At 32.4% G+C, this 12,507-nt stretch overlaps 1 protein-coding gene across 1 annotated transcript in view; it reads left to right on the forward strand.

Annotated features, from left to right (window-relative positions):
* LOC141298250 (cGMP-dependent protein kinase 1-like) overlaps positions 1-12,507 on the forward strand; it is a 269,682-nt gene that overhangs the window by 157,848 nt on the left and 99,327 nt on the right. The window contains exons 4-5 of the mRNA XM_073828761.1: positions 1,358-1,463; positions 4,941-5,004. Of these exons, the coding sequence (XP_073684862.1) occupies positions 1,358-1,463; positions 4,941-5,004 (170 nt within the window). The remainder of the gene's footprint in view (positions 1-1,357; positions 1,464-4,940; positions 5,005-12,507) is intronic.

The following is a 12,507-nucleotide window of genomic DNA, read 5'->3' on the forward strand; positions in this document are numbered from 1 at the left end:
ATATATATATATATATATATATATATATATATATATATATAATATATATATATAGTATATATATATATATATATATATATATATATATATATATATATATATATATATATATTTAAATGACAAAAAAAATAATTAAAAAAAATATATATAAAATGACAGAAACCCAACAAAATGACAAAAAAAAACTAAAATGTACAAAATATATAATTTAAAAAAATCATATAATCATACTAAAATACCACTGATTTAAATGAATCTTAATCTCATAATATCTTTATTCATCTTTGACGTCACATGATCCTTCAGAAATCATTCTAATATGCTGATTTATAATCAATGTTTTGGAACCTTTGATACTTTTTTCAGGATTCTTTGATTATTAAAAAGTTAAAAAGAACAGCATGTATTCAAAAGTGAAATCTTTTCTAACAATATAAGTCTTTGCTATCACTTTTTTATCAATTTAACACATCCTTTCTGAATAAAAGTATTATTTACTGACCACAGACTTTTTTAATGGCAGTTCATATTGTTCCAAACGATTTCTATTTTAAATAAATACTATTGTTTTTAACTTTTTATTTATTAAAGAATCCTAAAAAAAGTATCACATGTTCCAACAAAATAATAAGCAGCACAAATGTTTTCAACATTGATTATAAATCAGCATATTAGAATGATTTCTGAAGGATCACGTGATGCTGAAAATTCAGCTTTGCATCACAGGAATAAATTACATTTTTAAATATATTTACATAGAAAACGGTTGTTTTACATTAAAATAATATTTCACAATATTGCATTTTTTTCTGGATTTTTGGTCAAATAAATGCAGCCAGAAGAAACTTCTTAAAAAAAAAAAAACATTAACAATCTCACTGATCCCAAGCTTTTGAATGGCAGTGGATAGATAGATAGATAGATAGATAGATAGATAGATAGATAGATAGATAGATAGATAGATAGATAGATAGATAGATAGATAGATAGAAAGATAGATAGATGATAGATAGATAGATAGATAGATAGATAGATAGATAGATAGATAGATAGATAGATAGATAGATAGATAGATAGATAGATAGATAGATAGATAGATAGATAGATAGATATTAGATAGGATTTATTTCAAAATTAAAATTAGATAGGACATTTAACAAAAGAAAAATTGATTAGCAGTGTTTGTATTAAAAATGTATTGTCAATGAAACTTAACCTTGTAAAATATGATTTATGTGAGCAATACACCATGAATTCTCTTCTAAAGCTTGAAGGACAGTGATATTGTACGCACATATTTATTATATAATATATATGGTTATTATTCACTTCTTTACTTTTATATTTTGTTCCTCAGCCCTCATGAATGTGAAGTTATGGGCCATCGACCGCCAATGTTTCCAGACCATCATGATGAGGACCGGACTCATCAAGCATGCAGAGTACATGGAGTTTCTGAAGAGGTGGGCTGCGTCTCTGTTCCTTTTTATTTATTCTTCCTAACCCCTGATGGAAGAGGTCTTTTCCTCACCAGTATGCAATAAAAGAAATTGATTTTCATAACGAATGAATAACACAGAAGTGAATGGTTACACAATCACCGATAACTCAGGCTTTACACTCACTGTCCTTTGCCGTGTATCATTAACCTCGCAGGTGATGGGTTTTGATTGTAATATTTTGGAAGGTGAAATGGCATATTACTGTCAAATGTTTCTAATCAACTGTCGTTATATTCCGGCAGTTTTTCTGAGGAGAGTGAAATGTTTGTTGGTTAGACGCAGATAATGATTAGAGTGCTGTTGCTTTCTGTAAATTCACTCTGTTCCTTCGAGCCTAATTCATCTCCTTCCACTCACTTTGAAATTATTGATTTTTAGCCATGAGCTGTTTATGAATAGCTTTGCTTTATTAGAACATTCTTATTTTTATTATCTAATATCGATTGGTCTACAGCCTACATTAAAAATGCATTCAGACTTGCGTTCTCTCCCAGTTTATGTCTACTGCATTATGTAATAATGGATTTTGGATTCATATTATAGTTTACATCGTATGTAGAAAGTACAAGTGAAAATGTGAGAGTGTTAGTGCAGTGGTTATCAGCTGTTTTGACTCCAAGGCTCCCAATATCAACTACAGTATTCAAAGACCCCATGACTATTCCAGCTGTTCGTGATTTATTGGATAAATATTAAATATGTAACATAGAGTTGAAGTCAAAAGTTTACTTACACCTTGCAGAATCTGCAAAATTACATTTACATATAGTTCACATAAGAAAAGAATAGTTGAATTTATAAAAATGACCATACACTTGATTATTAATACTGTGTTGTTACTTGAATGATCCACAGTTTTTTTTTTTTTTTTTGTCCCTTGTTTGTTCTGAATAGTTAAACTGCCCGTTGTTCTTCAGAAAAATCCTTCAGGTCCCTCAAATTCTTTGGTTTTTCAGCATTTTTGTGTATTTGAACCCTTTCCAACAATGACTGTGTGATTTTGAGATCCGTCTTTTAACACTGAGGACAACTGAAGGACTCATATGCAACTATTACAGAAGGTTCAAACACTTCCTGATGCTTCAGAAGGAAACGCGATGCATTAAGAGCCGGGGGTGAAAACTTTTGAACAGAATGAAGATGTGTACATTTTGCTTAATTTGCCTAAATATTTTTTTTATTATTTAGTACTGCCCTTCAGAAGCAACAGAAGATACTTACATGTTTCCCAGAAGACAAAATAAGTTAAATTTACCCTGATCTTCAAATCCAAAAAGTTTTCCCCCTAAATGCATTGTGTTTCCTACTGGAGCATCAGTGAGCGTTTGAACCTTCTGTAATAGTTGTATATAAGTCCCTCAGTTGTCCTCAGTGTTAAAAGATGGATCTCAAAATCACACAGTCATTGTTGGAAAGGGTTCAAATACACAAAAATGCTGAAAAACCAAAGAATTTGTGAGACCTGAAAGATTTTTTAGAACTGTTCAGGACAAACAAGGGATTCATAAACAACTGTCACAAAAAAAAAAAAAAAAAAAAGCTGTGGATCATTCAGGTAACAACAGTATTAAGAATCAAGTGTATGTAAATTTTTGAACAGGGTCATTTTTTATAAATTCAACTATTATTTTCTCTTGTGGACTATATGTAAATGGCTTTTATGTGAAAAATCTTATTCAGGTCAGTACTAAATAAAAAATAACATGCATTTTGTATTATTCCTCTTATTTTGGTACAATAGTTAACATTTTGCAAATTCTGCAAGGTGTATGTAAACTTTTGACTTTAACTGTATATTGTATAGATATTTATAAATTTATATATTTTTAATGTTTAAATATTTATTTAGCTATTTATTTTTGACATTTTGTGCTTTAAAGATACAATGCCCATTATAAGATTTTTATGACTTTTTTGGTCTTCAAATCGCTTTTAAAATTAGTCTCCCCATATACATACAGGTTCTTCAAAGAAAAAAATAAAATTCTTGTTAAGATGGTGAATTGAATTAAAAATATCTTAATTTTAGTTTTTTTTTTTTTTTTTTTTTTTAAATCATTTAGTCATCTTGACCCTGTTGAAAAAAGCATATGCTGGTTAGATATGTTTTGATGCTGGTTTAAGCTGGTCCTTTGCTGGTTTACGCTGGTTCTTAGTTGGTTTATGCTGGTCCTTTTGCTGGTTTATGCTGGTCCTTAACCAGCTAAGGACCAGCTTAAACCAACATCAAAACATACCTAACCAGCATATGCTGTTTTTTTCACCAGGGGATGCTCCCTTAAAAATATGCTGAGAACCATTGTTATCTAGTATTGTGGGTCTTGTGGGAATCATGGTTGCCCAAACAAAGATTTTCTTCCTTCTGTGTATTTTTATGGGCTTTATCGTAGTTGTTGCCAGTTCTAACGTCTCCCAGGCAAAAAACATAAATCTGAGTGCTTAGACATGAAAGGCAAACTTAGAAATGCAATAAACTACGATTTTGATTTTGATGCACCATTTATGTACAAATGGTGAAGGATGAATGGTGAGAAACCTCTAACCCGAAGTATGAGTAATAGTAAAAGCATTAGTAAACACCTAATAAACCATGCTCTGAAAATAGAAAGAAAACAATGTTATGGTTTCAGACGTAGTGAGTTATTGAATTCTTGAATGAAGAGGTCAGGGTTTGTTTGATTTTTTAAAACAATCATTCAATCATGGATAAAAGAATGACATTTTGCAATAAGATTCTCAAGGAAAATTCAATTCCCCAAAGGCCGCAAACCAGCTTTGCTGGAAACCGTATGGCTGCTGATGTCAAGGAATGGAAAGAACTTGGCTTTTGAAGGGAACTTAAGATGCCTATGAGCTACATGGAGCAGCGAGAGAGGAAGTGTCGCATTCAGAATCAATACGTTGATGCCCTGGACAGTGTGACTGCAGAAATAGATTTCATTTGTGCTGTATCCTCTGAGGAGTTTCAGATGTTGAATGAAGAAAGCAAAGTCCATATTCACTCATGTTGAGTTTAATGTCCCCTAGCTATTCTAAATCTGCAAAAGCATGTATTTTTAATTTGAAGGTTTTTTGATTCTACTGAGAGTCAACTGAGAAAAGTTCTTTCTGGTTGACTGGTTTTCTTAGCTATTTAAAATGATTGGCAGCCCTTTTTTATGAAAACTCATGAGAAGTCCACCCACACCTCAACCTGAGGCATTATTTCTGAGGCTGCAAGTGTGCTTGTCAGTTTCTTGCATACTCTGTTCATACCAGTTTCATAGATTTTACCAGAGTTTATTTCTGATATTACTATATTAATTTTAAAAATACTCACAGACTCAACCTTTGCAGCCCGTTCTTTTGTAACTAACGCTCAGGTTGTTTTTCGTCTGGTCAGATAGGATGATTTGTTAGCCGACAAAACCTCAAACTTTCTCTTTATGTTGTTCGCAGCGTTCCGACATTCCAAGGCCTTCAGGAAGAAATACTCAGCAAGCTAGCTGATGTGCTGGAGGAGGTAAGCCACTGAATACACATTGTGCATTTTCTCAGAAGATCCAGTGAACTCACAGTACACTGTGATTCTTTACTACAACCAATATTACGGTGTACATTTTAGGACATCGTCAGACCTCAGTCATACAATGACAAGGCGTCATGCCTCAGACTAAAAGGCTTCAGTCACAGGACAAAACGGCCTCGTTCCTCAGACTGAAAGGCTTCAGGTCTCAGGAAAAACTACGTCAGGTGTCAGGTCTGGTACAATTAGACATCGGACAAAACGGACTCAGATTAAAAGTTATCACACAAAAAGACATCAGCCGAAAAGTTATCACACAAAAAGACATCAGCCGAAAAGTTATCAGACAAAAAGACATCAGCCGAAAAGTTATCACACAAAAAGACATCAGCCGAAAAGTTATCAGACAAAAAGGCATCAGCCGAAAAGTTATCAGACAAAAAGGCATCAGCCGAAAAGTTATCAGACAAAAAGACATCAGACGAAACGGACTCAGGTGGAGTGTGACGTCACGCGGTTCATAACAAGCAAACTGGTGTGGAACGGTAGTTAGTTGGTTAAAAAAATGTCTCTGTAGTAATGATTCAATTTGGTACTATATCCCCAAAACTATATTTCATAGATTAGGTGGTTTAGATTTTCTTTTAAAATGCAATTTCACCCCTTCTAAATTGCCGATTTCTCTCTCTAATTTTTACCAACAAGCTCTACTTGCTTGGAAACTGTGTTATGTGCACAACTTTTCTCCCCACAAAGAAATTCTGTGGAATAATTCATGTATTTTAATCCGTGGAAAATCTTTTTTTTGTTTTTGTTTTGGATTTATTTAAAGATGATGGCACTATACTGGAATATGAAGAATTTATGATTTTGTACAATCTTCCTCTGCCAGCAATTTAAAATTGAAAATTTACACTAAAAGAAATCTTTCTATATTTTTCTAGCAGTGACCATGCTACTGAACTTGTTGTAAATTTTTTTGTTTTGCATTGTAAATTTTTTATTCAGAAATCCAAATTTCTTAATATGTTACCTAGATTTGATGTCTTTCTCGCAGAGATTTTGCTTACTGTTCATTCTCTTAAACTTATTGATGATAACAAGAATAACAAGTTTCTTAAGGCATATGACGATCTTTTTCTTACTGATTGAGGTGCTGTTTTTATTTATTTATTTTCTTTTTCTTTCCTTTTATGTTATTGTATTTCTATGCAGTGCTGTTTATTGTTGTTTTCCTTTTTGTCTTGCAATAAAAAAAAAAAAAAAAAAAAAAGGTGTGGAACGGTAGATGATGGCAGATGGAGGTAAGTCGCTCATGATATATTTTATTTGAACGATTTTAATTAAATGCTAAACTAATTCAGTTGAACATGCATTTCATGAGTATTGTGTGCACGTTTAAAAGTTTGTAATATTGCAACTAGCTACGTTTAGCTTGTACGTTGGCAAACTGTAGTAAAGTTACCCTTACGAAAAATAACTGCAGGCCACCAGTTGGTCCTGTTTTAGATGTATTTACACATAAAAAAAAATTTTATTATCTACAGTGCCTTGCAAAATTATTCACACCCCTTCATTTTGTTCACATTTTGTTATGTTGCTGCCTTATTTTAAACTACTTTAAATTACATTTTTTTCACATCAATCTACACTCCCTACTCCATAATGGCAAAGCAAAAAAAAAGAAAAGTTTTTTAACATTTGTGCAAATTTATTAAAAATAAAAACTGAAAAGATCCCGTTGCATAAGTATTCATACCCTTTTCTGGGACACTCAAAATTTAGCTTAGGAGCATTCATATTGCTTCTAGATGTTACTACACTTGGAGTGGAGTTAAACTGTGGCAAATTCAATTGAATGAGTATGATTTAGAAAGACACACACCTCTCAGAAAAGGTCTAACAGCTGAAAATGCATATCAGAGCAAAAACCAAGTCCTGAGGTCAAGATAACTGCCTGTAGAGCTCAGTGACAGACTTGCGTTAAGGCAATGATCTAGAAAAAAACAGCTGCATTGAAGGTTCACAGAAGCATGTAGCCTCATTATCTATAATGGAAGACGATTGGAACAAAGGACTGTAAATTTATGTGGGGAAAAACTAATTTAAAGCAGTTAACATAATGCTGCAACAAAACAAAATGTGAAAAAATGAAGGGGTATGTATACTTTTGCAAGGCACTGTACTGTACATAATGATATAGATAATGACTTATTTCCGCCCCATATTACTCGCTTTACTTGGCCTAACGTTTTAGGTAGCTGCATTATCTGGTTAATTTAATTATTTTTAAAAATGTGTCTTTATATAATACAATTAGGCTACATTTTCATCAAGCAGTCTAATAGCTCGAAATAATTCGCTTTAACTTTAACTTGTTACTACAGTTTGCCAACGTAAAAGCTAACGTTATGCTAGTTGCAATATTACAAACTTTTAAACGTGCACACAATACTCATGAAATGCATGTTCTCCTGTGTGTACAACTGAATTAGTTTAGCATTTAATTAAAATCGTTAAAATAAAATATATCAGGAGCGACTTACCTCCATCTGCCATCATCTACCGTTCCACACCAGTTTGCTTGTTATGAACCGCGTGACGTCATATGGGGCGGGGCAGCGCGACACGTCACACTCCACCTGAGTCCGTTTCCTCTGATGTCTTTTTGTCTGATAACTTTTTGTCTGATGCCTTTTTGTCTGATAACTTTTAATCTGAGTCCGTTTCGTCTGATGTCTTTTTGTCTGATAACTTTTCGGCTGATGCCTTTTTGTCTGATAATTTTTAATCTGAGTCCGTTTCGGCTGATGTCTTTTTTTCTGATAACTTTTCGGCTGATGTCTTTTTGTCTGATAACTTTTCGGCTGATGTCTTTTTGTCTGATAACTTTTCGGCTGATGTCTTTTTGTGTGATAACTTTTAATCTGAGTCCGTTTTGTCCGATGTCTAATTGTACCAGACCTGACACCTGACGTAGTTTTTCCTGAGACCTGAAGCCTTTCAGTCTGAGGAACGAGGCCGTTTTGTCCTGTGACTGAAGCCTTTTAGTCTGAGGCATGACGCCTTGTCATTGTATGACTGAGGTCTGACGATGTCCTAAAATGTACACCGTACAATATAGATCCATTGTGTATTAAACATATTTGACTGGGGTGTCATTCATTAAATATCACTAGGCAAAGGTTTTACTCAAAAAGGTTATTTATTTGTGACCCTGGACCACAAAACCAGTCATAAGTGTCATATCAGTGTGGATGGTCACTGCTGTGCTCTTTCCAATGGTTTAATTTCATTATGGGATATTTCAATGTGATCAATTGACCTTATGCACGGAGCGTTCTTTAGAACTTCGGCATAAAGATAAGCCAGCTCGTAAACTTCCGCTGAAGCTCATTTTATATGTGATATATATTAGGTGGACACTCTTGAGACTCATCTACTGCCTCGTTCTTATCAGAAACTGAGAAAAATTATAATTGCAACATTATAAACAATGCGGCATGAACATTAAGTTTCATATTATTTAACAACATATCATTTAAATGTGTAGCCTGGCAATCCCGTACTCTCTGTATCTGCACAGTTGTACATTTAAATGCTGACAGCTAAACACTATCATAACGTGTTTAGGCTAACGTTAGCTAGCTAGCAATACTTCTGTTCAAGGACATCTTAATGGTATTCTTGATAATCACTAACTTGCCTTAATAGTCATGAACACATTTATTTATTTATTATTTTCTAACTCTACAGCTGGGAACTAAAAATTACTTCAAAGGACTCACTTTTCATTCACAAAAACGGCATCGGAAAAAATTACTTTTCACGGAAAACGTCTTTTTTAGGCTAAAATAATATGGAATTACCCATATGACCAAAAGATGGCAGCAGAGGATTAATTATTATGCAGTTGCCTTTTATTTTTCAAGACGTCTTGCTTTTCGATTTATTATAAAATTACTAGTATAATAAATTGTAGTACTTTTACCGCCCTTAAGTATATATATAGTATAGCAAATGCAGAAAGTCATTATAAGTTCAGACACAAACAGCCTATAAGGGTGAATTATTTAAATACTACAAATACGTTAAATATTGATGGTATAATAATTAAATAATGCTCTCAACATGAATCGATAGGAATTTGAAATATTTTATATAATTTAATAATTACACCTTTTAAGTTTTATCTTGAACTGTAAAATCTGTTAAATAGCCTATATTTAACCAACACAAACTTGTTACTGCTGTAGTTTTGTTACTCTGAATTTAGTCTGAATCATTTAAGCTCTTTTTTTTGACATCAGCTTGTCAGATGTTTGGTCCGGTTATTACTGTCAATCACAGCAATGACTCGCGCATATTTAGCCGATTTACTCGCGTATTTTTTTAAACTGGCATTTGTCATTCTTGAAACGGTGTACATGGACGTTTGTTCCTCTTAGACAAACAACACTTTTCTTCGATTGTGAATGGATTATGTAGAGAAAACAAACAAAGTACGCTCATATTACGGCACAGTACAGTTGACCGGAAATGACTTAGCTGGCTTGTCTAAACAAGGAAGTAATTCGTGCATATGGTCAATTGAACGTGAAAAAAAAAATTAAGTTGAAATCACATTAGTATGTGATTTAACAGAAGCACATATCATTAGTAAAGATCTATGGAGCTCATGGTTGGTCTGTATTGAACGTTTTATATATTATCACAAAAAATCAATATCTCTATGGAGATATTAAATGCTGTTTTAATTTCCAGAAACTGATATTAGAAACCAGTATTATTTTAGTATCATATACTGTTATAGTTTTTATTAATATTTTGAATTATTTATTTTTATATTATGTTTTAATTTTAGTTTAGGTTTTATTAATTTTTAAGTGTTTTTGTCTTTTTTAAGGTCTATGTACTTTTTAGTGTACTTAAATTAAACACACTGCAAAAAAAAAGGGCTTATCTAGTTTCTAGTCTAAATATATCTAAAATTTCGAGGAAAAAAGTCATAATTGCAAGTTTGTACCACACAATTCTGAGAAAAAAAGTCACAACTGCAAGATATAAACAATTCTGAGAAAGTCACAATTGCAAGATATAATCTTGCAATTCTAAAAAAAGTCTGAATTGTAAGTTTATATCTTGCAAGTCTGACTATATTTCTTAGGATTGTGACTTTATTTTTAAGAATTCTATCTTTATTTCTCAGAATTGCGACTATTTCTTAGAATTGCAACTATTTTTCAGAATTGCGACTTTATTTCTTAAAATTCTATCTTTATTTGTCAGAATTGCGACCATTTCTCAGAATTGCGACCATTTCTCAGAATTGCGACCATTTCTCAGAATTGCGACTTTATTTCTCAGAATAGCAACTTTATTTCTTAAAATTCTATCTTTATTTCTCAGAATTGCGACCATTTCTCAGAATTGCAACTTTATTTCTCAAAATTGGGACTTTATTTCTCAGATTTCTATCTTTATTTATCAGAATTGCAAAAAAAATTCAGAATTGTGACGTTATTTCTCAAAATTGCGACTTTATTTCTCAGAATTCTATCTTTATTTCTCAGAATTGCGACTATTTCTCAGAATTGCGACTATTTTTCAGAATTGCGACTATTTATCAGAATTGCAACTATTTTTCAGAATTGCAACTTTATTTTTCAGGATTACGACTTTATTTCTTAAAATTCTATATTTTTTTCTCTCAGAATTGTGACTTTATTTCTCAAAATTGCGACTTTATTTCTCAGAATTGCAACTTTATTTCTTGGAATTCTGTCTTTATAACTCGCAATTGCGATTTTATGTCATGCAATTCTGAGGAAAAAAGTCATAATTGCAAGTTTGTATCACGCAATTCTGAGAAAAAAGTCACAATTGCAAGACATAATCTCGCAATTCTAAGACAAAAAAGTGTGAATTGTAAGTTTATATCCTGCTTATATATTGCAACTTTATTTCTTAGAATTGCAACTTTATTTCTTGGATTTTTTTTTTTTTTTTTTTTACTTTTATTTCACTTTTATTAGTGATTGTTTTATTCAAAGTAATGTTAATGTCCCCAGAGTCCAATTTTAAATAGTTTTAAGAGGCTTAGACGTTGCTTTTAGGGTCTGCAGTTCATATTCACTCTTTTTCAAACAGGTCATGAACAATTATGCCCATTGCCCTAAGCAATAAACAACACCATCAGATATGTTGTTATGACGGTTCGCTTTATGAAATATAATATCCTAACTGTCTCTGTTCACATTTGGGGCTGTTGTTCTGTGATAAATTTGATATTTACTTGGGGGGAACATTTTTTTGTATGTCGTTACCTAGATGAGCTCAATTTGTCATGCTGACAAAGCACACGTTAGGCTTATTGAGTCAGAGAGAGTTTGGAGACATTTACTCAAAGAATATTCCCACACGGAATGACATTTATTTTTGCTAAAAAAAACAAAGAACACCAAATTGTGGTCGACAGGCTGTTCTCAAGTGTAGACGATATAAGTCATAAGCCCTGAAGTGTTAAGTAAAGGACAGCTTTGACTTTTTGGTGCTCTCTTCAAAAACATGAACTAAATCTTGTGAACTAAATATCTCTTTTGCATAAGGGGCCTTTCCCTCTGAGCATGAGTAAAAATGCTGACGGAATCCACTTGGTTTATTATCAAATCCATATGTTAGAGTACAACTGACCCCCTTAAACTACTTTGGTTAGCACAATATTGTGTTTACAGTTCTTTCAAGAATAGAAGTGCTAACCATTTAGAGACCAAATGGAGAAAATTAGACTCTTTTATTGTATTGTTCATTTTCATAGTGTTGGGAAATTAACAGAGTAGCCTTGGGACTTTCCTTGTTAATTAAGATTACATCAATGAATTCAAAACTGCTTTGTTTTTTGAAAGTTACATGCCTGAAGCCCATTCATAAATTCATAGGCTTGTGTTTACAATACAGCTGTGGGCGTCCCAACATATTTTCTCAGTGTTTACCAGTGCATTACAATAAGTTATACAGTGCTTGCAAGGAAATCCCTCATTTTATTTTTGTTTGTCGTCAGTAATTTATTCAGTATGCAGCATTGAACATTCATAGATGTACTGTCTAATCTTTTTAAACTCTGCATATATACAGTCAAACCAAAAATTATTCAGACACCAGATATAATTTTTGCTATGTTTTGACTAGTGGGTGCAGGATACTATAGTTAATTTATGTAAGTGTGTATAGCAAAATAAAGTAAACTGACATATTGTACTCAAATATTCTTCATACAGTGGACTAACAGTAAAAGTGATACAAATTTGGGACCAAAAGTTTGATCTGACCCTTTGACCTGACCATGTTTTGTTACATACCTTTCTATCAAAGTTATCTGACATCAAGATGAATAATTTTGGACACAGTTTAACTTGTGAGTTCTTGTCGTATTTTATTACCATTTTCTAAACTATAGCGAATAAACTCTGATAATGTGAGAAATGTTGAAGGTGTCTGTAT

Source organism: Garra rufa, chromosome 22 (assembly GCF_049309525.1).
Source record: "Garra rufa chromosome 22, GarRuf1.0, whole genome shotgun sequence".
NCBI classification, from domain to species: domain Eukaryota; kingdom Metazoa; phylum Chordata; class Actinopteri; order Cypriniformes; family Cyprinidae; genus Garra; species Garra rufa.